General features: G+C 37.5%; 1 protein-coding gene across 4 annotated transcripts; it reads left to right on the plus strand.

Annotated features, from left to right (window-relative positions):
• The first annotated feature begins 4,583 nt into the window (after positions 1-4,583).
• Positions 4,584-22,053, plus strand: LOC125245111 (NACHT, LRR and PYD domains-containing protein 3-like). 4 transcript variants are annotated; one of them, XM_048155572.1, is made up of 9 exons: positions 4,584-5,475; positions 5,901-7,769; positions 13,132-13,161; positions 14,458-14,631; positions 14,868-15,041; positions 15,258-15,431; positions 15,499-15,660; positions 19,516-19,562; positions 20,786-22,053. In XM_048155572.1, exons 1-9 carry the CDS (start codon positions 4,718-4,720, stop codon positions 21,343-21,345), a joined length of 3,948 nt encoding a protein of 1,315 aa, XP_048011529.1. In that variant the 5' UTR covers positions 4,584-4,717; the 3' UTR covers positions 21,346-22,053. The 4 variants fall into 4 exon arrangements, with proteins under 4 accessions (XP_048011529.1, XP_048011532.1, XP_048011531.1 ...); XM_048155575.1 differs by lacking the exon at positions 20,786-22,053 and adding an exon at positions 20,465-20,611; XM_048155574.1 differs by lacking the exon at positions 14,868-15,041.
• Positions 22,054-26,239: the final 4,186 nt, after the last annotated feature.

Here is a 26,239-nt window from a genome sequence, read left to right on the forward strand (position 1 = left end):
GTGGGGGGTAATTGAGAATTAATGGGGGAAAGTCATGTGAGAGGAGGCAATGTCTCCATCGTGCTATGATTGGATATAATTAGTTATGATTGGTTTATGCGATAAATCCCGCCTCTTGTTGATGTGCGCGTTCTGCGCGTCAGTTTGACTGAACAAATGATGCGTCAATGGGAAGACTTATTGAAAATTAAACAGATCACCCAGTTAGATATCACTGCTTTATGTCACGTCAAAATCAAACTTGAAATGGACTGAAAACATGATTTTTAGTGCAATCAGCTTGGTGAAATTAAAAATACATCTGTGACAGACAGTGTTTACGGAGCATGACTGATGATCCAAAATAGCCTAAGTTGACTATTAAAAAGAAAAACATCACTACTCAAATAAAATATGTTTAAATTATTATTGTCTTTAGTTATTTTGGAATGAATGTAGAAATGCTTAAAACACTGACTTGATGAGATTGATTTGGTTTTGATTAAAAGAACATTTCACTGTAAATGTAAAATTACAAAATAGAATTGTCTTTGGTTTCTTTTTTTCTTTTTTGATGTAATGTAATGTTCATTTAACAAGGAAAATGTGTCAACGTTAAGAGTAATGCATGAATTTACATTGATTCATAAATAAATAAAAAATGTGCCTCCTCATTTCAGAACACCACTGCACGCCACTGGCCACTAAAGATGTATATAAATAAATACATTTCTAAATTTCTTTTTTATTTTTTTTTTTATCATAGACAATCATATGACATTGAATCAGATAAAAACTGGGAACCAGTCAGCAAACAGCCACATATTGAGGGACATGATGACCACACAACATCAGAAGGGAGATCCCACACCTTCCCAAAGAGGTTCTGCCTGCAGAAGATATGATTATAGCTATAATGTTATAGCTAAATAGATATACTAAATAGTTTGAGATATAATAGTGTGAGATGTATAGCCTAGCCTTTGTGCCAAATCGCAGTTGTCATAATGTGTGGCATGTTGCCAATAACATCTAAGAAATGTAATTGTAAAATTTGTTAATAGTTTGAGATATATAGTGTAAGTTCTAATAATAATGTTTTAATACCGTAGCACTTTTGTATCTTTATTTGCACAAAATTTAGTTTCAAGAATTGAAGAAACACTATAATGTGTTCATGCTTCAGTTACTATGTGTCAGCAATTATTGACAGTAAATCTGGATAAGGGATATAATAGCTCTAAGTGTAAACTTTCATTAGAACCCAAAATTATGACTGTACATTAAAGCATTCAAGAATAACAGCATTTTATGTGTCGGTGGTTCCAAAGGGCCATTTGGAGTCTCCAAGTGGCCTTTTTTGGGGAGCGCCTAGACATAAACTCAAATAAACATGTGTAAAACACTCATTTTCTAAGATATTTTTATCAAATTTGAAATAGGGCTTGGTAAGGCTTCATGCTGTGATCCTGGTGTGTTTTCCAGTTAATAGCTGCCATCTGTAGTCATCCGCAGGTATCTGTTTACAAAAAAAAAAAAGTAGGCTGAATATTTTTTTTTTCCATTTTTCATTGTGTTCAAAATTCTATTACTCAGTACCAGTAAGACTTACAGTGATTCTGACTGTTTAGGAACAAAGAGTGTCACCTTTCAAAAGATACCAAAACCATGCATATACTCCAAATGGTTCAAGAACAGTATGCAATTTATTTTGGGTATGCCTTTTTTCAGGCGTTTTAGGCAAATTTGACAGGAACACTGAACAAAATTATAAATGCAACATTTTTGTTTTTGCCCCCATTTTTCATGAGCTGAACTCAAAGATCTAAGACTTTTTCTATGTACACAAAAGGCCTATTTTTACTGTATTGGGGGGTGGGTCCGAAAACCAGTCAGTATCTGGTGTGACCACCATTTGCCTCACGCAGTGCAACACATCTCCTTTGCATAGAGTTGATCAGGTTGTTGATTGTGGCCTGTGGAATGTTGGTCCACTCCTCTTCAATGGCTGTGCGAAGTTGCTGGATATTGGCAGGAACTGGAACATGCTGTCGTATACGCCAATCCAGAGCATCCCAAACATGCTCAATGGGTGACATGTCCGGTGAGTATGCTGGCCATGCAAGAACTGGGAGGTTTTCAGCTTCCAGGAATTGTGTACAGATCCTTGCAACATGGGGCCGTGCATTATCATGCTGCAACATGAGGTGATGGTCGTGGATGAATGGCACAACATCGGGCCTCAGGATCTCGTCACGGTATCTCTGTGCATTCAAAATGCCATAAATAAAATGCACCTGTGTTCGTTGTCCATAACATATGCCTGCCCATACCATAACCCCACCGCCACCATGGTACACTCATTGACATTAGCAAACCGCTCACCCACACGACACCATACACACCATCAAATGTGAGCATTTGCCACTCAAGTCGGTTATGACGACGAACTGCAGACAGGTCGAGACCCCAATGAGGATGACGAGCATGCAGATGAGCTTCCCTGAGACGGTTTCTGACAGTTTGTGCAGAAATTCTTTGGTTATGCAAACCGATTGTTGCAGCAGCTGTCCGGGTGGCTGGTCTCAGTCAATCTTGGAGGTGAAGATGCTGGATGTGGAGGTCCTGGGCTGGTGTGGTTACATGTGGTCTGCGGTTGTGAGGCCGGTTGGATGTACTGCCAAATTCTCTGAAACGCCTTTGGACACAGCTTATGGTAAATAAATGAACATTTAATTCATGGGCATCAGCTCTGGTGGACATTCCTGTAGTCAGCATGCCAATTGCACGCTCCCTGTAAACTTGCGACATCTGTGGCATTGTGCTGTGTGATAAAACTGCGAGTGGCCTTTTATTGTGGCCAGCCTAAGGCACACCTGTGCAATAATCATGCTGTCTAATCAGCATCTTGATATGCCACACCTGTGAGGTGGATGGATTATCTCGGCAAAGGAAAAGTGCTCACTAACACAAATTTTAGACAGATTTGTGAGCAATATTTGAGAGAAATAGGACTTTTGTGTACATAAAAAAGTCTTAGATCTTTAAATTCAGCTCATGAAAAATGGGGGCAAAAAAAAAAGTGTTGCATTTATAATTTTGTTCAGTGTATAAAAATTAATTTAACAATAATAATTTGAAAGTGCAAAATGATGACCTTGGTCTAAATGTGCTGTCTCTCAATACTATTTTTATTAGTCTTATAACAACAACAACCAAAGGCACCCCCCACCCCCCAAAAAAGGCCAGACGAAATTACAAATGACATAAATGCCTGGATAAAGTGCAAAGAATAATTATAACTCACTACAATTATAACAGATATTATAAACATAATATAACCGACATAGAACTATTTTTAAGTTCTGCTATTATCTAAATGTTGGAGGAAGGGACCCCAGACCATGGAAAAATTAAGAGACTTTGCTTCATTAAGTCATATTTCTTCAAGGTTTAAAACGGACACCATCTTAGCCAGCCATTTCTGAAAACATGAGGAAGCAGTGGCTTTCCAATCCCTTAATATAATTCTCTTGGCCACAACCATGCCCGACATTAATGCCAGCTGCAAATAATAAGGCTAAATATGTTGTCAATTCAAATAAAATTTGTGTGTGCTGGGAAAATAATTTACTTTACTGTCGATCTCTCCTGGGGTGGCACAGCAGAGAAACAGCCCTGCAGAAGGTCAAAGACCAGAACAAAACCAGCATGAAGAAGAAGTATGAAAGCTTATTTGAGGGAATCAAACTAAAGGAGAATCAAACCCTCCTGAACAGGATCTACACACAGCTCTACATCATAGAGGGAGAGAGTGAAGGGGTGAATGAAGAACATGGGGTTTTACAGATGGAGAAAACAGCTAGAACACAAGACACTCCAATCTACTGCAATGACATCTTTAAACCCTTACATCAATCAAGACCTGAGAAGAAAGACAAAATCAAGACTGTTCTTACTAAAGGCATCGCTGGAATCGGAAAAACTGTCTCAGTGCAGAAGTTCATTCTGGACTGGGCTGAGGGAAAAGCCAATCAGGATGTAGATTTCATGTTTGTGCTTCCATTTCGAGAGCTGAACTTGATTCGAGATGATCAGTACAGTCTTCACAGACTTCTTCTGGACTTTCACCCTGAACTTCAAGATCTGGACTCAAAGATTTATGAGGAATGTAAAGTTGTGTTCATCTTTGATGGTCTGGATGAAAGCAGAATAACACTGATATTTTCAGATGATGAGAAAGTTCCTGATGTGACTGAGACTTCACCAGTGGGTGTGTTGATGTCAAACCTCATTAAGGGAGAGCTGCTTCCCTCTGCTCTCATTTGGATCACATCCAGACCAGCAGCAGCCAATCAGATCCCCTCCAAATACATCAACCGTGTGACAGAAATTCAGGGATTCAATGATCCTCAGAAGGAGGAATATTTCAGGAAGAGAATCGGTGATGAACATCAAGCCAGCAGAATCATCTCACACATTAGAAGATCAAGAAGCCTTGACATCATGTGTCACATACCCGTCTTCTGCTGGATCTCAGCCACTGTGCTTCAAAATCTCCTGAAACAAGATGACAGTGCAGAAATCCCTCAAACTCTGACTGAAATGTACATCCACTTCCTGTTGACTCAGATCAACATGAAGAATCAGAAGTATGATGAGATTAATCCAAAGAAACTCCTGAGGTCCAATGGAGACGTGATTTTGAAACTTGCTGAAACTGGCTTTCAATCAGCTAATGAAAGGCAATGTGATGTTCTATGAGGAGGACCTGATTGAGAGCGACATAGATGTCACTGATGCCTCTGTGTATTCTGGGATTTGCACTGAGATCTTTAAGAAAGAATCTGTAATTCATCAGAGAAAAGTCTACAGCTTCATTCATCTGAGCTTTCAGGAGTTTCTATCTGCTTTATATGTGTTTTACTGCCATGTTTTCAACCATACAAAACCACTGAGGTTGTTTCTCAATATGAGACATGTGTCACCAAGTTGGAGAATCTCTCTGTGTGAGCTACTAACATCAGTAGTTGATAAATCCTTACAGAGTGAAAATGGACACCTGGACCTTTTCCTGCAGTTCCTGCTGGGCATCTCACTGGAGTCCAATCAGAGACTCTTACAGGGTCTACTGTGGCATACAGAAAGCACCGCAGATACCATCAAGAGAATCACACGGTACATTAAAGACAAATTCAGGGGTGGTGAAGATTATGGTTACATGAGAGATGAACGTATCTCTGCTGACAGATGCATCAATCTGTTTCTCTGTCTGTTGGAAATGAAAGATCAGACTCTGTACAGAGATATTCAGGAGCCTGTGAAATCAGAGAAACACTCAATGAATCAACTCTCTCCATCTCATTGCTCACCAATAGCCTACATGCTTCAGGTATCAGAGGAGGTGCTGGATATGTTTGATATGAAGAAATATAACAAATTAGATGAGGGCAGAAGGAGACTGATACCAGCTGTGGAGAACTACAGTAAAGCTCTGTGAGTATTATTATTATTATTTTTTTATTTTTTTTGTGACTGGAGATGATGCTTGATGTGTCTGTTTTGAGACAAAGTAACATTGTAATTCCTCTATCAAATTATAAAATAAAATATAAAACTTTGACATGATAATAATGTAAAAGGAAAGCAGAAGTTGATTTTAACAGTTCTAATAGGTTTCTTATACAATCAGTGCTCAGGCCCTAACAAAACTACCTAAAACTAAAATATACAAATACATTTGAAAATAATATTAATATAAAAATGAAATGAAGATCAACAAAAATTGAAAATGCAAAATGATAATAAACTTGGTCTAAATGTGGTGTGATTTCAAAGTACATTTTAAATGTTTGGTGTGATAGAACAATCAAACACGTTCTCATGTTGTGTTTGTGTATTTCATCTCACTGTTTCTGCAGAATGAAGAGAGATGATGTGATCAGGCCATTGACCTGCACTGACTCCTACTTTCAGACCCTCATCAAGAAGCAGGACACAGAAGCCCTGCAGAGAGTCAAAGACCAGCACAAAACCAGCATGAAGAACAAGTATGAGAGCTTATTTGAAGGAGTGAAACTAGAAGTGTATCAAACTTTCCTGAACAGGATCTGCATCATAGAGGGAGAGAGTGAAGTTGTGAATGAAGAACATGAGGTTTTACAGATGGAGAAAACACCTAGAACACACCACTCACAAGACACTCCAATCTACTGCAATGACATCTTTAAACCCTTATATCAATCAGGACCTGAAGAGAAAGACCAAATCAAGACTGTTCTTACTAAAGGCATCGCTGGAATTGGAAAAACTGTCTCAGTGCAGAAGTTCATTCTGGACTGGGCAGAGGGAAAAGCCAATCAGGATGTAGATTTCATGTTTGTGCTTACATTTCGAGAGCTCAACTTGATTAAAGATCACCAGTACAGTCTTCACAGACTTCTTCTGGACTTTCACCCTGAACTTCAAGATCTGGACTTGAAGATTTATGAGGAGTGTAAAGTTGTGTTCATCTTTGATGGTCTGGATGAAAGCAGAATTACACTAATGTTTTCAGACAGTGCGAAAGTTTCTGATATAACCGAATCTTCATCAGTGGGTGTGTTGATATCAAACCTCATGAAAGGAGAGCTGCTTCCCTCTTCTCTAATCTGGATCACATCCAGACCAGCAGCAGCCAATCAGATCCCCTCAAAATACATCAACCGCCTGACAGAAATTCAGGGATTCAATGATCCTCAGAAGGAGGAATATTTCAGGAAGAGAATCAGTGATGAGCATCAAGCCAGCAGAATCATCTCACATGTTAAAAGATCAAGAAGCCTCGACATCATGTGTCGCATACCCGTCTTCTGCTGGATCTCAGCCACTGTACTTCAAAATCTCCTGAAACTAGATGACAATGCAGAAATCCCTCAGACTCTGACTGAAATGTACATCCACTTCCTGCTGACTCAGATCAACATGAAGAATCAGAAGTATGAAGAGAGAGATCCAGAGAAACTCCTAAAGTCCAACAGAGACATGATTGTGAAACTTGGTGAACTGGCTTTCAATCAGTTGATGAAGGGCAATGTGATGTTCTATGAGGAGGACCTGATTGAGAGCAGCATAGATGTCTCATTGTATTCCGGGATTTGCACTGAGATCTTCAAGGAGGAATCTGTGATTCATCAGAGGAAAGTCTACAGCTTTATACATCTGAGCTTTCAAGAGTTTCTTGCTGCTTTATATCTGTTTCTCTGCCATATCATCGACAATACAAAACCATTGAAGTTGTTTCTGAATCGTTGGTCGAACCACTGGCGATCCCAAGGAAACTGCCTGTATGATCTACTAACATCAGCAGTTGATAAATCTTTACAGAGTGAAAATGGACACCTGGTTCTTTTCCTGCGATTTCTCCTGGGTGTCTCACTGGAGTCCAATCAGAGACTCTTACAGGACATACTGAGGCAAACAGAAAACAGCTCAGAGACCATCAGAATGATCACAATGTACATTAAAAGCCACATTACGGATCATAAACATCTCTCTGCTGACAGTAGCATCAGTTTGTTCCTCTGTCTGTTGGAAATGAAGGATCAGACTCTGTACAAAGAGATTCAGGAGACTGTGAAATCAGAGAATCACTCAGTGAATCAACTCACTCCGTCTTATTGCTCAACAGTAGCCTACATGTTTCAGATATCAGAGAAGGTGCTGGATGAGTTTCATCTGAAGAAATTTAACACATCAGATGAGGGTAAAAGGAGACTGGTACCAGTTGTGCTGAACTGCAGGAAAGCTCTGTGAGTATTAATTTATAGTATTGGAGATAAAACTGAATGTGTCTGTTTTGTTTATTAACAGTAACACTGTAATTCCTCTATTAAATCGTAACACTGTTTTCATTGATGACAATAATGTAATAGGAAATCAGAAGCCATTTAAATTAAAAGGGATATCAGTGCTTCTCACTTATAGCTTTTACTCGGGCGGGCTGCCCAGATATATTACCAGCCACCCAAGTATATTTGGAGATCAATTAACCTACACGTTTTGTATCTCTTCGTTCTGTGTGCACAAGAACTGTTTACTCCCACTGACATTACCACGTGCACTGCAGAGACGCAGTGGATATTTCACAAAGACAGGGCTTGGCAGTGTGGGCGCTTCTGTGTGTGAACTGTAAAATGTATTTAGGAGCATGTGTGCAAATAAAGCAGTTTCCCTCTGGGAGAGTTTTCTTAAATTTAAATGTCATAAAAAGTATTCAATACATTAAATGGTAAAACAAATGTCTTAATGATCATTTTAAGACGTTTTATATTTTGGAGATGGTAGAACATTTCTGACAGCCTATTGATTATTAAACTTCAACAGGCTATGATTTCATTTAAAAAAAGTGCGCTACACATTGCAAAGTCACAAGGTGGCACTGTTGCGTGTTCTACAGGCTCACGCAACAGAGCTTCAAAGTGATTCTATGCCAAGCGATTTGCTAATGAACTCGAGTTGATGAATTATGACAATGTCAATTTTATGGCCTTTATATAATGTTTTAGAAGGTTGTAAGAATGCATATTTTATCTCTCATCTGAAGGATCAGCCTGCAGTAGTATAGACATTTCAAAATAAGAGTTCTGGTGTATTTCGGCCTTGTTTATAATTAAAAGTCAAACGTTATGTTTTTTTCTTCTGGCCATTATTGGTATTTTGGTTACTGTAATGAAGAGTCTGGAGATAGCGGATCCATTTGCAGCTTTATTTAAAAGACAGGTAAATACAAGCTTGGGTAAGGCAGTACCGTAAATGGGGACAGGCAGAGGTTCAGGGCTGGCAGCGGTAAACAAGGTCGGGTCACAGGCAAGGATCGAGACAGGCAGCAAGATTTCAGAATCGTTAGTCAGGCAAGGGTCGGGGTAGGCAGCAAGGTTCAGCAGAGTAAAACAGTCCAGATCGTAACAAGATATCAGTCCACAAATAAACGCTCAGAAATGATCACTAGTAGCAAATCAAGACTTCGCGACTAGGTGTGTGTGTGCGCGTCTTAAATAGTGTGGTGTGATATGGTGCAGGTGTGAGGTGATCAGTCCCAGGAATGCGGGCCTCTGGGAAATGGAGTCCAGATGGGTGCGAATCAGTATTCCGGTGAGGGTTCCCTCCGGTGGTCCGGAGGATGCACCGGAGGAGCTGTATTCGTGACAGTTACATAATAAATTTTATTTAATTTGATTTCCATTTAATTCATAGTAAATTATTGTAGTCTCTGGCTGGGATGCCCCCCCAGTATGTAGGCTAATTAAATGTAATTGTAGCCTTATGTAATTAAAATTCATTTCAATTTTTTGGTGCCGTGGGAAATAGGAGGATTATACATCTGGCTACCACCACAAATATTTCAAACCCATGGGAGGCACTTGGATATTCAAAATGAAAACTCAGTCGTCATTTACTCACCCTCATGTTGTTTTCAAAAGAAACACTTTCTTTTGTGGAATATATTTTGAAGAAATTTAATAACCGAACAGTTTAGCTTTGTTCTGGATAGACCTCCATTGTATGTTTTTACTTATTATTTTTAATTAACCTTATTATTAAAGTAATAATATAAAACTATGTTCTCAGTGCACTACAAATAAACTGGTTTCATACCTTTTATTTGCCTTTAAACTCTGCAGGACAGCAACACTCCAGGACCGACTTTGCCTATCCCTGTCCTAGTGATGGGGAGTCGACTCCAAAAGAGTCGATTCCTCGACTCTGAATAGCCCCAGAGTCGGGGCCGACTCCAGTACAGGAATCGACTCTCGGTGTCGACTCTGTTGCTGTGTCTGGAATCGCTCACTTGTTTAATGATTCTCGAATCCATAGCCTACATAATGCATGGCAGTTAAGTGCATAATGTCTATGGTTAAGTGCACTAAGCAAAGAGTAAACGAAATGAAGCGAGGAATTCGGACACTTGACGAATCGCGTCAGAGAGCTGTCGCAGAAACTTTGTCACATACATTTATGTAGCTTACTTTAGAAATAGATAACAGTCATAGAGAGTTTGTAATTATACATACCTCCGTGTCAGCTTTAGTAGGCTTATTGATGGTAGCTTTTATTATTGCAATAAAACGATTTGATTTTCCATAGTTAACCATGTTCATTAAACTAACCATACATAAAAATAATAAAAAAACTCACATCAATAATAAACACATTAATAAGTGTACATTATTGTATGCATTTTTTATGTATTGTATTAATTTTAGTACCTTTAACTCTCGTGTCCAAGCACTTTTAAGACAATTATCGTGTGCATTTAGCTCCATCCCCCGACCATTATAATGAGATGAATTCATTAAAGAATCCCTGCTTTCTCATTTATTTAATTCTGACATAATATTCGACCACAGATGGTATTCATGACTTTTCTCTCTGTAAAATTAGGTATCGGCAATTAGCAATGTTGATAGGGCTACTCATCAAGTCATCTCTAAATTGGACTAATTTGGACAGTTTCGCTAAACGTGTGTTGTTTTAATGAGGGGATTTTAAGGCTTTGTGTCAGGGAAAAATAAATTAAGTGTGTAAGGACTGCCATCTTGGCTTATTTATGACCGTTTTGATGTACAGTAAATGGAGTCGAGGAGTCAATTCCATCGACTCCAACAGTGGGAGTCGAAGTCAACTCCAAAAAACCTGGAATCGAACACCCCTACCCTGTCCTAAGAGATTTCTTATCCTGTAATGTAGGCAAAACCACACATCAATGAAAGGATTAAACTCTAAACCATCAAGAGTGTAAAAAATAGCCAGTCCTAGACTTCTGGCGGTTCTAAGAAAAACATTTAAGTGGCCCCTGTCAGTGTGTTCATAAAAACCCCAAAATGACCCTGCCCTCAAACTTTTCAGCCCATGACCCCCAAAATAACGATACCAGTGACTCACGACAATGTGCAATGGTGCGCACACACTAACGCCTCTTTCACACATACTCTGTTTGCAGTGCGTATGCGATGCGTATTTAATTCCGTGCCCATATTAACGGATTAGAGCATTCACACTGCACACGGATGCAGTCTGGCAGTGCGTTCCAGGAGCGGTGCATCTGGAGCAGTGCAGCGGTCACTTTACATTTATTTTTGCTTCGCTGCACCACGCTGAATTAAAACGTTAGAGTTTTTTTTTTAAGTTGTGTACATTTTGGTACTTTTTTTTTTAGAAAACAAAAAGGTTCTATCTACAAAGTCGCACTCTAACTTGGCTCTATGAGGTTCTATCTGCGTGAGCCAATCAGTACTTCGAATGCACACACGCGGACCAATCAGGATCACCATTCTTTGTCATGCCGGCGCGATAGTGGGAGTTATCGCTTAAAAACGCTAAATCGGTGAAGAGAAAACTAAATTTCATACAACGCAATGTTTATTAGAAACCTTCATGATGGACTATTTTATTTATGATCTTGTCAATGACAGCAGCCCAAATTCCAGGGAATTATAGTCTTTTTGTGTGTTTTGTTGTATCTGATTGCTGAGGAGTTATTTTCAGTTAGACCACGCTAACGTTAGCCAGCAGCGCTATTAAGAGGATAGATTCGGGTTTTGCAGTCTATATGCTTAATTTCCAGTCATGTCATTGTCGTACGAGGGAAAGTTATGTATATATTAGGTTATGTTTTAACCTTGATCCATCCTGTGTACTTGTACTGAGCTGTATGTACTATGTAGCTATGGCACAGCTATACGCTATGGCACACTGGATTAAAGTTAAATTAAAGTTGTTAAGTTTTACATTGTTGGTAAAAACGTAGTTGTTGCATAGTTGAAGTAATTTAAATATTTTAAATGTGAAATATTTTTAATATGTAGTCAGTGAAACATTTTTCAATGTTTATTAATTAAACTTTTTTAAACACCTTTGCTGAAGCATTATCTGTTTTCTTGCAGTTTTTTAGTCTTAAAATGTCTTACATTTTACAATATTAAGGCTTAAAGGTCAAATACTCAATTGAATTGATGGGGTTTTAATTACAACAGTAAACGTTATAATGTTATTTCAGCATTATTGATGTCTAAAGAAAGCCATTGTACATGTCCCAATTTTTGTGGAATAAAGTCCTGTCAGATGTATTACAGTAGCTGCTTTCTGTCTAAACAAAAGGAAACTTAAACTTAAATGGTTCCTGCAATAATGTGTTAAATTACCCACCATATTCCTACCTAGATTTAACATCTGCACTGGACAAAATATTTAACACTGCCTTTTATGCTTAATTTATGCTTAATTCTTAACAAGAAAAAAAAAAAATTCATTTAAAATATGAAATAAATGTCATAAAAAACATTAAATTTAACTTTCTCATGCATGTCAACACATTGTTACAACATATATTGTACATTTAGAATACATTTAGGGTCCCTTGTCATTTTCATGTTTGAAAGAAACTTGTTCCCCATATAGTTTTTGCTATATGGAATGCAAAAACTTTGAAGCTCAATATCTCAAAACTGCTCAGAACGCAGATAGAACCTTATAATTCCAAGGGGACAATATGCCGCGTTTGCAGTGCGCAACTGATCCATGGCTGTTTATCACAAACACAACATTTACTTATTTTTATTTCAGATCCAAAAGATTGTTACTGTTCATGGCTTGTCAGAATTGCGATTCTCTTTGTATACTACATAATATTTCATAGATGTCATGTTTAAACACACTACATTTTATTCAATTCATTACTCTATATAAAGTAATACTTTTGATTTATATATTGATTTGTATATTTTATGTACTTGCTCACACAATTGGCAAAACATTTAAACATAAGTTTTGTTAAAATCACAAACATTTTAAATTAAAACTTAAAATAGACAAAAACAGGCAATTCTCATCTTTTCTTTCCATTTAAAAGAACTTTGTTTTTCCACTTTCACAAAGGGTCGAGTGCTATCCATTATGTCTCCTGACAGTGGTGCTTCTCCGCTCTCCTCCGCTGGACTCCCTGCATTGTCTTTGGTCGATATTAACCAATGTTTCATTTCGACAAAAATAATATCCAAAACATAAAGAATTACCTACGTGCACATGTCTGAATGTTTAACATGGTGCTGTAAATCGACCTGCTTCAACTGATGCTGTTGCTAATATGTTGTTAATCTGTCGTTATCACCTCAGGTCACAGTCGAGGGGAAGGAAAATTGAAAGGTTGATGGCTTTTTTTATTTGCATGGTTTTTGTTTTTGATTTAATTAATATTTTTAGTATTTTGTTACAATTATTCATAAAGTATGCTGTTTCTAATCATTAAAAAAAATTATTTCTGGAAATCATCTTCCGACCCCCACTTTCAGTACTACTCTCTTAATCTGTTCTTTCAGAGCAGTTTTACTGTCAACAAACAACAGTGACTTGAAACAGTAATTGTAATGAATCGTCACGCAAGTTGGGATCCATCAGCAAGCTTTTATTAACAGAATGCGTGGTACAAACAGGCAGGGTCAAACAGGGGCAAAAAGGTGTAACAAGGGTCAGGCAGAAACGTGGTCGAGGTGCAGGCGGATATCAATCACAGTCCAGGCAAACAATAAACAATCCAAAGGGTAGGCAGCAGAGAATCGTAAACGAGAATCAAACAGGTTCAGCAACAGGCAGACAATCAGGACCTCGCAATGAGGGTGAGTTTGAGTGTGGCTTAAGTAGTCCAGGTAATGCAGTACAGCTGGGTGTGGTAATTAGTCCAAGTTACGGGGCAGATGGGAAATGTAGTGCATGTGTAAGTGTGAATGTATGCGTGAGTGTTAGTACTCGGGAGAGGGTGCCCTCCGATGGCCAGAGGAGGGAATCACGGAGTTCATCTGTGTGACAGTAATACGATTAAAAAAGAATAAGAGAAATACAAACAATAGGACAAATACAATGGGAAAAAGTTACAAATTAATTTTGTATAAGCTCACTAAAATCAAACTGCAAACTCTTTACCATATGAATTATACGGTTTCAACATGTGTGGAAAGTTTCAAGAGTGTTTGAGCATGTTATGGGCCCCAAAATTGCCTGAAGGTTGAAAAAAATTCCTTATGAAAACAATATGGCCCTTCACCCCTTAGGGCTTGGGCCCTAATAAATGGGATGCACCTAAACTAAATTTCAGAAGTCATAGCAAAGGGTCTGAATACTTATGTCAAGTATTCTCTTTTTAATAAAATTGCAAATGTATCACTTTTTTTGCTGTGTCATTATAAGGTATGGAGTGTGCAATGTAACAACAATGCAACCTAACAAAATATGAAACAAATAAGGAGACATTTTCTGAATGCACCTTAGTAAAGTAGATTCAACGTGTCTGAATAAATTTATTTAAGCAGATTTGTCAATAGATTTAGAGTTCACCTCCTGATGAAGAATAGTAGTCAAATGATCAATATGTGATCAGTCTGCAGAATAAAGGACACAGTATTTTGACTCACTCATTATTGAATAATTTTTCATCCTGTGTTATAGGCTAGTTGGCTGTAATCTCACTGATCAGTTCTGTGAAAGTTTGTTTTCATCTCTACAATCATCCAACTCCTCACTGAAAGAGCTGGTCCTGAGTAACAATAACCTGCGGGATTCAGGAGTGAGGTTTCTCTCGGATGGACTGAAGAGTTCACACTGTCAGCTCAACATACTAAGGTAAGAAAAACAGTTAAATATTCACTTGGTTATGAAATTAAAGCTGCCCTTTTCATCCTCTGCCATGGTCAGAAAAAAATTCCAGACATAATAAATAGATATGTCAGTAACAGCCAATTTTAAAAAATATAAGACAAATACTTTTAAATACTTAGAAATGCAGTGGAAAAGAATACTGAAGGATTGCATGTTTCATAAAGATACTTCATGCTATTTGTACTCTGGTGTCTGTTTAGGGTTTCTGCATGTAATCTCAATGATCAGTGCTGTGAAAGTTTGTCTTCATCTCTACAATCATCAAATTCCTCACTGAGAGAGCTGGACCTGAGTAACAATAACCTACAGGATTCAGGAGTGAAGCTTCTCTCGGATGGACTGAAGAGTTCACACTGTCAGCTCAACATACTAAGGTAAGAAAAACAGTTAGATATTCACTTGGTTATGAAATTAAAGCTGCCCTTTTCCTCCTCTGCCCTGGTCATGAAAAAATTCCAGACATAATAAATAGATATATCAGTAACAGCCAAATACTTTTGAATACTTAGAAATGCAGTGGAAAAGAATACAGAAGGATTGCATGTTTAATAAAGATACTTCATGCTATTTGTACTCTGGTGTCTGTTTAGGGTTTCTGCATGTAATCTCAGTGATCAGTGCTGTGAAAGTTTGTCTCTATCTCTACAATCATCAAATTCCTCACTGAGAGAGCTGGACCTGAGTAACAATAATCTGCGGGATTCAGGAGTGAAGCTTCTTTCGGACGGACTGAAGAGTTCACACTGTCAACTCAACATCCTGAGGTAAGAAAAACAGATAGATTCACTTGGTTATGAAAAAGATGATGTAATATAGAGTGTGTGTTTGTAGATTATCTGGCTGTATGGTGACAGAGGAAAGCTGTTGTTATCTGGCTTCAGCTCTGAGTTCAAACCCATCACACCTGAGAGAGCTGGATCTGAGCTTCAATCACCCGGGACAATCATTAGTCAAGCTGCTCTCTGATCCAAACTACAGACTGGACAAACTCAAGTATGTTTAATGCTTACAATCATCCTGTCATGTGTGTTTGGGCATGTGTGCACTTTAGACCTTGTGCACTTTATACCTTATGCACCAGATAAACAAGCTCACAAACATCTTTAGAATTTTGTCTTTGAACTTCCATTTTATAGGTAGCTCTGTAAATTTCTATGGCATCGCTGTTGAAGAGTAATTAGCTGGTGAATTGGATTTACTTATTGTAGAGTTAACAAAAATCATTATAAGCATTGTAACATTTGAAGTGGATTTCCTAAATGTCAGGAGACTGGGAGGCTTTTAAAATAAGCGCTTCTTGTCTTGAACTCTGTGACTGAAGATGATCCTGAATCAGCTCAAAGGCTGCTTGAATTGAACAACCTTTGAATTGATGTTTTGGGATCAGAGACTTGAGTCTTTTTTTTAGATGCTGTTGTTATGAGTCAACAGCAGCATCTGAGAAACATTTAGGTTATAAGTCTCTGATCCCAAAACATCAATTCAAAGGTAGCTTCTGTTCTAGAAAATAAATTCTCATTGCTGTCATGAAACAAAACAGATCCAAGATTCAAACTTAAAGAAATTGTGTATCTCATGATACAATAAAATAAAACAGATCAGCTAAGAAGAACTGAACAGCCAGCAATTTCTACAGTTAGTAGATGAAATTAAATGATATAGACATTTAGTGTTTGATGCATTAATATATGACTATGTATAGTCACATACTACTTGTCAATACGAGTATCAGTACAGCTGCTTCTGTATCAATTCCTCAGAACGTGTGGAGCAGTAGAATTTGAATAATTTGAATACAAGGACAGCGATTAAAACGAAGTAGGAATGTGCTGAAATTCATTAATAGAATAGAATATATAGGCTATAACAAGGTTTAATTTGACCCACAGAATGGACATAACTGGGGTTGCCTGATATCAAGAGACGTAATCCCCCAATCAGAGCTTTACACTTGTGCAATATCTGAAATATCGAAAATATCTGCTGTGTTTTACTTGTTTTTCTCAACCTGGCAACTGTGTGCACACGCTCTGTCTACATTGTGGATAAAAATACTGGCTTTCTGAAAACAAAAAAAGCTTGCAGTTTAGCAATCTCCAGTTTGATATTCTATTCACAGAATAGTGTAATACATCAACTTTGTGTTCATTAATGGGCCTGAGAAAGAGAGATTGTGCATGTATGAAATGAAAATGTATTCAAAAACAGCGATGTTACCAACTCATTGCTGAGAAAGATAATGTAGCTCTGTATTTTATTGATAAAAATTGCAAGGCAGCATTGACAAGTTTCTGTGTTGCTGAATGTTTCTATGTGCACACAGCGCAATCTGTTTGAGTGACTGTCTGAATGTGTTCGCATGCACTAGAGCAGTGGTTCTCAACCTGCGGCCCGTCACGAATGTAAATGCGGCCCGCGATATGCCAACCACAATTAAAAAATAAATGATAGCTTTACAATTTATTTTTGTTTTTAAATTTACATTAAAGTGAATTAAACAAATATAAATGAGCTATAATGCTTTATTTGTCATATAAAATCATTTTGGTGAGCATTTATTATTTTCAGACATCAGACCTATAGGCATGTGCTGATGCAATCACTTAGTTAACGAACACTTACAAGCGGGCGCTTTGGCAGAATTCCAACAGTAGCCATTATTTTTGTAAATTTAGGGATCAAAATGGTCAAATTTGTTATTAGAGGAGAAAAACGAAATGAGGAACATACAATGGAGGAGCACATGTAAACACGAAGAGTCGTAGCATCAGCAGCAAAGGTAAGAAGAATGAAAGAATCAGTTTGCTGTTAAAGCAGAATTAAGTAACTTTTTTACCTTCATAAAAAGTTTTCCAAGTCCTTACGATGGTTAATTGACTTGTAGTGGTGTGTTTGAGGCGTGCACTAACCCCCTCTGGCACGTCTATGCCAGAAAACAGCACTTGCAAGTTGAGCTGCGCCGACCCAATACAATCTCGCCTCATGTTCACGTTCACACGAGAGTGACAAAATGCTTTACGGTAATTCAAAAAACAATGTGTATATTATGACTTTATAAGACAATTTTGAAAATTACCCACCTCCATCTAGATTTCTTGTACTGTATTTGCAAAACTACTGCGCTGGTGAGCGTTGTAGTTGTTGTAGTCCAGAGCTGCGCTTGGAGTATTTACGACAGTGTGATTCACTGAAGGAACCTGTAGGGGGAGCTTCGCAAATCTTACTGAGTTCCGCTTTAATGAGTGAGATGGGCAGCCTTTCTGCTCTGAAGTAAAGTACTAACTTGACATATGCAAAACCTACAATTTCTAAAGACTGAACTGTGAATTCGATGTGTTTATTTGATGTAGGCCTATTTGTATTTTAAATCAATAAAAATAACCGCATCAGTGCACCCGCGGCTGAAATGAGCCCAACTCTGCGCTCACGAGTGGATCCGATGTTGCGCAAGGGATTGGAACGTGACAGAATGCTTGATATCGTCAGAGATTGTAATTAATTACAATGTGCTCAATGTTGTTTGTAAAAAGAGCTGAGTAACATTTGCTTTTTAAGGCATTTGTGTGATTGTTTCGTGACTATTGCAATGCTGTTGAAGAGAGTCATAAAGTCATACAGAATTAAATAGCAACTTAAAGTGATTGTATAGTTTGTGTGTTCATTGAGCACTACTATCTGATTATTATTGTAAAGCTAATGTCAGTAAGTTATGCTAATACCATAATGCATACCACAATGCCAGTATGCTAATACCATAACATTAAATCTGATTGGTTTGCAATGGTGATGTTATATGTAAATTATATGCGGCCCGTGAGACTTGCACTTGGACCATTGTGCGGCCCACTGAGAAAAAAGGTTGAGAACCACTGCACTAGAGTGAAGAATGCGTATTCGTTTAGAATACTTCTAATTTTTGAATAATTTTTCTTAAATGTAGAGAGTGTTAATTTGTGCAATGATAACCTGCCAGCAATATAAAGATGATTTTATTAATATATTAGAATGAATACATTACAATATGAATTTATTAGAATGAGTAGCCTACATTAGTATTAATGTGCTTAAAAAACGAGAAGAAATCAAACAGAATATTGTACCTGGTGGGGAGTGCCCAATGTTAACATGAAACCTATGCCATAACCTATATTGTTGTACAGTGCTACAGAGGCCCTTCGTAATTCAAAGGGCAACTGCCTGCTCTGCCTATAGTTAGCAATGGCCCTATAGTATAAAAACAGCTGTTATAGTAAATTCTGCTGAGGTGAAATTTAGTGCAGACCCATATAATGATATATATTGTATCGTGGCCTCAGTATTGAGATAGATATCGTAATGTGAAAACAAAAAAATCTTGGTTAAAACAAACATGTGAATGATGACTTTTAGCCACAGGCATTCACCTTTACATTCGCTGACCATTTGTGTCTATTAGGGCTGTGTATTTGTGAGCAAGAAACTAAATCTTCCTCCAGGTGGCACTCAAAGACTCAGAAAGACAAAACTCCTGTTGAGCTGCATTCAAATGTCTTTATAGAAACACAATAAAAGTCTGTGGAGTACCTCATTTTGATCAAAGTCAATATGTGTGTGTTTCTTTACACTGAATAGACACAAATGCTCAGTGAATGTAAAGGTGAAGCCTGTGGCTAAAAGTCATCTTTTACATGTTTGTATTAAACCAAGTTTTTTTGTTTTGAATTTCCATTGTGTTACTTTGAATTTAAAAAGGTTACTTAATTTTGTTTGTTTGTAATAAAATGCAACACGAGTGTTTAGATTCCTATTCAATTTAACATTCACTTTATCCACTTAATATAAAATCTTCATTCTCTTGTTTTCTTATAGTGTGGACCATGGAGGAGAGTTCAGGATTACACCTGGAGTAGAGAAATGTAAGATGCGCGCACACACAGACGTTCGTTTTTGTGAATTGTGGGGACATTCCATAGGCGTAATGGCTTTTATACTGTACAAACTGTATTTACTATCCCCCTACACTACCCCTAAACCTACCCATCACAGAAAAATTTTAACATTCTCAAAAAAAAAAAAAAAAATAAATAAAAACATAATTTAGATTTTACAGGTTTTACTATCCTTGTGGGGACCATAAGGCTCGGTTTCACAGACAGGGCTTAGATTTAGCCACAATTAGGCCTTAGCTAAATAAAGGGATTTTGTGCCTTGGAAAAAAAAACATTACTGGTGCGACATATTTTAAAGGATTAGTTCACTTTCAAATGAAAATTAGTCCAAGCTTTACTCACCCTCAAGCCATCTTAGATGTATATGACTTTCTTCTTTCTGATGAACACAATCAGAGAAATATTAATAAATATCCTGACACATCCAAGCTTTATAATGGCAGTGAGCGGGATCAACGAGTATGAGCTGAAGAAAGTGCCAAATCCATCTATCATAAACGTGTGCTCCACACGGCTCCAGAGGGTTAATAAATGCTTTCTGAAGGGAAGTGATGTGTTGTTGTAAAAAGAATTATCTATATTTAACCAGTTATGAAGTGAAATATCTAGCTTCCGCCAGACCGCCTTTCTGTATTCTACTTATGAATTAAATTTAAAACTCTCACAGTTCAAAAAACGTACACTACGTCTTACGCCTTCCTATTCAACTTATGGAAAAGGCGTAACTGACGTGACGCCAGTTCCATTTTTTTTTTTCGGAATTTGAATACAGAAGGTGGTCTGGTAGAAGCTAGATATTTTACTTCATAACTTGTTAAATATGGATTTTAAATTATTTTTTTTTTACACAAACATTGTTTTTGCTTCAGAAGGCCTTTATTAACCCCCCGGGGCCGTGTTTATAATGGATTCATGTGGATGGAGACACTTTCTTCAGCTCATACTCATTATAAATACCATTATAAAGCTTGGATGCATCAGGATCGTCAGGATGTGTTCATCAGAAAGGATGGCTGGAGGGTGAGTAAAGCTTGGGGTGGTTTTCATTTGAAAGTGAGCTAATCCTTTAAGAAATGTCAGTGCAAGTTGTTTTCCCTTAAAACAGCTCAAACATGCATTTTAGTCTAGGACTAGCTTAAGCCTTGTCTGTGAAACTGGGGGTAAATGTTCTAATCTCTTCTTGTGTTCAGATGCATGCGATCTCACACTGGATTTAAACACAGCGCACACTCATCTTGCTCTGTCCGAGAAGAACAGAAAGGTGACATATATGAAAGAGGAGCAGCAGAATCCTGATCATCCAGAGAGATTTAATAAGTGTCTTCAGGTTCTGTGTAGAGAGAGTCTGTCTGGGCACTGTTACTGGGAGGCTGAATGGAGCGGGAGGGAGGTTTCTGTATCAGTGACATATAAAGGAATCAGCAGAAAAGGACCGATTAATGACTGCTTGTATGGATGCAATGAAAAGTCCTGGAGTCTAAACTGTTTTAATAACCTTTTCTTTGTCAAACACAATAAGCAGGGCAGAAACATACCTGTCCCTTCATGTGACTCTAACAGAGTAGGAGTGTATCTGAACTGGTCGGCCGGCACTCTGTCCTTCTACAGCATCTCCGACACACACACACTCATACACTTACACACATTCAACAGCACATTCACTGAACCCCTTTATGCTGGATTTGGGGTTTATTCTGGTTGCTCAGTGTCTCTGTGTGAGATTAAACAGTGTCCTGGGAGAAACAACTGAGACACACAGCTGAGTGAAAAACACTCACATAATTTCTCTTTTTAACTCACACAGCTGAAAATTTTTCTTCTAATCTTAATTTCAGTGTGTATTGTTGATATCAGCCACACCCTGCTTCATTAGGGAATGCAACTTTTCTATACTACTTGTACCTCTTCTGCTTATAAAGAATAATAATGACAACACAACTGTGATTTGAAGATAAAGAAAAAAAAAGGAAAACAGATGTTAGCCGTTTATGAAGTACAGCTGTCATAAGAGATAACTTGTTTGTGTGTAAACAGTGAAAGAGTTATGAGAGATAACTGTTTATGGAAAAAAACTGTGAAAAGCGATAAATTGGAGGAAGAGACATGTTTGATAACTTGTTTGTGTGTAAGCAGTGAAAAAATGCATGATCATTTGTTTATGATAACTGTTTATTGAGGAAAACGAGACAAATGGGTTTTTATAAAAGTGTTTAATAAGATAATAGCTCATTAAAGAAGACAACTGTTATTGTAAAAGTACTTTAATAAGAATGTAGTTTATAAAGAAAAGAGACAAAACATTATTGTTGTAAAGCTTTATTAAGAATGTGTGTTTAACCCTCAGGGGTCTGAGGATTTTTGGGGCCCTGGAGAAATTTTGACATGTCCTGACATTTGTGCTTTTTTCAGTTGCTCATAAACATATTTATAGAAGAAGTGTCATTACACTGTATTCAGCACAAACTAGGGTACAATAATATGTGAGGAACATGTATGTACATGTTTGTGTTTTTGAAGGAATAACGTTTATGTGTGGTTATTGAAAAAACAAAAAACTTATGTCACTGAAATAAAGCCAAAAAAATACATTAAATCTGTGTTCACAAGACTTCTGGGTATTGGAGGTTGTAGACTAGAGTTTTTGCTTCAAAATGATGTAAAAATGATCCTGCCTACTCGTTCATTTATAACAATATATTGATTTAGTTTTTGTAAGACACTTTTTGTCAAGAAACACAGTATGCATGGAGGCGTGAATCATCATGAATAATGGGTGATTTACACCTGAGAAGACAAAAGAATCGCATAAAGACCTGTAATGACCTGCATATTAAAGGTGCTAAAGAGGATCTTTTCGTCGACTGAGAAAACAAAGACTGTTAGTGAGTTTTTGAAATGAGCGCATGCATGAGAACAACCCCCCTCCTTCACAGCTCATTTCGAGGGAACGCCTCCCAAAACTCATGCACGAGTTTTTACGCGATGATCGCGTAAACGATTGGCTGATGTTTTGAAGGCCCTACCTCGTGCACAGATGATGTATATTAATATTATTCCTCTCAGTGCACCTAATAAATAGTCTTTTATCAGTTAGTAAAGACAGTTTCAAGCAATATTGCAAAAATGTATAAAACAAAACATCCTCTTTAGCACCTTTAATGAGCTCTTTCAGACAAGTAGGCTGTGAAAAAAACCCTCTGTGATCATGTCTCAAGCTCATCATGGTGTAAATCAAACATACAGAAACAAAACAGCAATACTGTGAAATATTATTACAATTTAAAATAATGGTATTCTATTATATATTTTAAAATATAATGTATTTCTGTGAAGTAAAGTGTCTGAACATTCATGTTACCTCTATGGCATTTCATATAGGCTTTTAGCTTAAAAACATGCACATTTGGAGAAATATTGATGGATTCTCATATGTATGTTAATTTTCTATACAAAGGAGTAATATTTATTTAATATTTATTGTCATCACTATGAGTGCTGGATACTGTGTTTTCAATTCATATTTGCAGCTGGAGGGCGCTCTGTGCACATTTAGTCCACAAATTAATCTAAAGAAGAACAGAATATTCCAGGAACTAACAAAGGCTTCCAGAGGTCTCTAACCATGGCTTTAACATCCAGATAAACACTTTTCAAGACAATAAATACACGATTGAGACGATGTATGCATGTATTGCCTCAGAATTTGTGCCTGAATAGCGCTCCCTCTGTGGGCGTGGCCGCGGGCGCATTAGTGGATAATGAGCTGAATCACAGACTTCTGACATGGCTCTTTTCATGCAGATTACATAAACACAGAATGTCTGTTTTCGATTTGACTTACACGATTTAAACCCTGACATTTCAACGTTTCTTTAGACGAAAGTCTAATTTTTTCTGTGATTAGTATTCACTAAGTTACAGTTCATTTTCTGAGAACTATCAGATTGGAGTTTGTTTAGAGGGAGATGACAGATCACGCATCATGTTAGTTTTCTTTATTTTGCAAAAAGCACAACATTTTGTCATTGAGTGTACACGAAGATATTCCACAGATTCAAATGGTGTATAACTCTTAATTGTATGTGCAACATTGACAGAGTATTTTGAGTCTCTTTCACACTGGTAAGAAAAAAACCGAGGTGGTACCACCGGCGTGACCGCCGACCCGAGGGAGTTAAAAGCCAGTGCACAACGCTCCTCCCTCTCTCTCTCTTGTTGATCTGACCAAAACTGCATCAGTGGGGGGGCTTCTGCTTAGGCCTGCGTCTGCCCTGCCCCCAGCAATGTGCTTAAAGCAGAACTCAGTAAGATTTGCGAAGCTCCCCTTACAGGTTCCTTCAGTGAATCACACTGTCGTAAATACTCCAAGCGCAGCTCTGGACTACAACAACTACAACGCTCACCAGCGCAGTAGTTTTGCAAATACAGTACAAGAAATCTCGATGGAGGTGGGTAATTTTAGAAACTGTCTTATAAAGTCATAATATATACATTGTTTTTGAATTCCCGTAAAGCATTTTGTCACTCTCGCATGAACGTGAACATGAGGCGAGATTGTGTGTGATTGCTCAACTTGCAAGTGCTGTTTTCTGGCGTAGACATGCCAGAGGGGGTTAGTGCATGCCTCAAACACACCACTACAAGTCAATTAAGTCAATTATCATCGTAAGGACATCGTAAGGTAAAAAAAAGTTACTAAGTTCTGCTTTAACTAGGAGAGAAAAGGACTCTTTCCTACTAAGATTCAAAAACTAAGATTCAAACTAACCATGCAAGTTTGTTATTGCTTCTTCATTCAACACAGAAGATATTAATTGCAACTCGTATTGCAGCCATGGAAACCAGCAAACAAACTGGGTCAGAGAATCTCAGATTCTACCTGACATAAAAAGCCTCTGCATCCATCTAAAAATCTCTATGAATGACAGCATATTAAAACGCAGATAAATCAGCTTACAGTGTGTAAGTCTCCTCAGCTTTCATTGTCAATTGCGATCCCTCTCAAGCTGGCCACCTGCGCGAGGGGGCGGGGCAAACAATATTTTGAATTTGGGCTGCAGTACCTATTTCGACCACTGGGTGTCATTCCTACATAGAGCCACTTTAAAGGTGCCCTAGAATTAAAAATTGAATTTATCTTGGCATAGTTAAATAACATGAGTTCAGTACATAATGACATACAGCGAGTCTCAAACACCATTGTTTCCTCCTTATATAAATCTCATTTGTTTAAAAGACCTCCAGAAAACAGGCGAATCTCAACATAACACCGACTGTTACGTAACAGTCTGGATCATTAATATGTACGCCCCCAATATTTGTATATCCCAGCTCATGTTCAAGCATTAGACAAGGGCAGCCAGTATTAACGTCTGGATGTGCACAGCTGAATCATCAGACTAGGTAAGCAAGCAAGGACAACAGCGAAAAATGGCAGATGGAGCAATAATAACTGACATGATCCATGATAACATGATATTTTTAGTGATATTTGTAAATTGTCTTTCTAAATGTTTCGTTAGCATGTTGCTAATGTACTGTTAAATGTGGTTAAAGTTACCATCGTTTCTTACTGTATTCACAGAGACAAGACTGTCATTATTTTCATTATTAAACACTTGCAGTCTGTATAATTCATAAACACAACTTTATTCTTTATAAATCTCTCCAACAGTGTGTAATGTTAGCTTTAGCCCGTTAGCCACGGAGCACTATCAAACTCATTCAGAATCAAATGTAAACATCCAAATAAATACCATACTTACACGATTAGACATGCTGCATCATGAACACTTTGTAAAGATCCATTTTGAGGGTTATATAAGCTGTGTGAACTTTGTTTATGCACTGTTTAAGGCAAGCGCAAGCTCCGTGGGTGGGGAGCGTGAGCATTTAAAGGGGCCGCAGCCTAAATCGGCTCATATTTAATGATGCCCCAAAATAGGCAGTTAAAAAAATTAATTTAAAAAAAATCTATGGGGTATTTTGAGCTGAAACTTCACAGACACATCCTGGGGACACCTTAGACTTATATTACATCTTTTAAAAAGATGTTCTACGGCACCTTTAAATTATCAGATCTTATTACATCTGTAAGCACTGTAAAAGCTAAGAAAGAATTGTTTTTCTGTAGCCATGAAAAATACCATTCTCTTAGAATTAACTAATAATCGATTCTGAGTGTTCACAGGATGAACTGATCTATCAATTGTAATGTTAATGTAGCTACATCAAGTTAATCTGATTAACTGATTCAAACATTCATTAATCATAATGAGTTGTGAATAATTAATATTTCCACTTTGAGCTAATATTGCTACAATATTAAGTGCTGTTTTTAATTAGAATTTGTTTAACTTGAATACTGGACATATGATATTTTACCCCTTAAGCCCTGAGAGTATTTTCAGAGGCTTTTTTTCTGAGTGACATACAAAAAGTAAAGACTCATAACTCCAAAACTATAAGCAAGGAGAGTCAAAAGGTTAGTATCATTTGAAAGTAAGCTTTTTAAATGTTTAAATTAAAGATACAAAGAAGGTCTGCACTCTAAAAGAGACTTTAATAAAAGTTCACAGGAGATAAGTCAACAAACGTTTCGGCTCTTCGCCTTCATCAGTGTAACAATTTCATTCACTCTCAAT

This window comes from Megalobrama amblycephala, linkage group LG14 (genome assembly GCF_018812025.1).
Source record: "Megalobrama amblycephala isolate DHTTF-2021 linkage group LG14, ASM1881202v1, whole genome shotgun sequence".
Lineage (NCBI taxonomy): Eukaryota > Metazoa > Chordata > Actinopteri > Cypriniformes > Xenocyprididae > Megalobrama > Megalobrama amblycephala.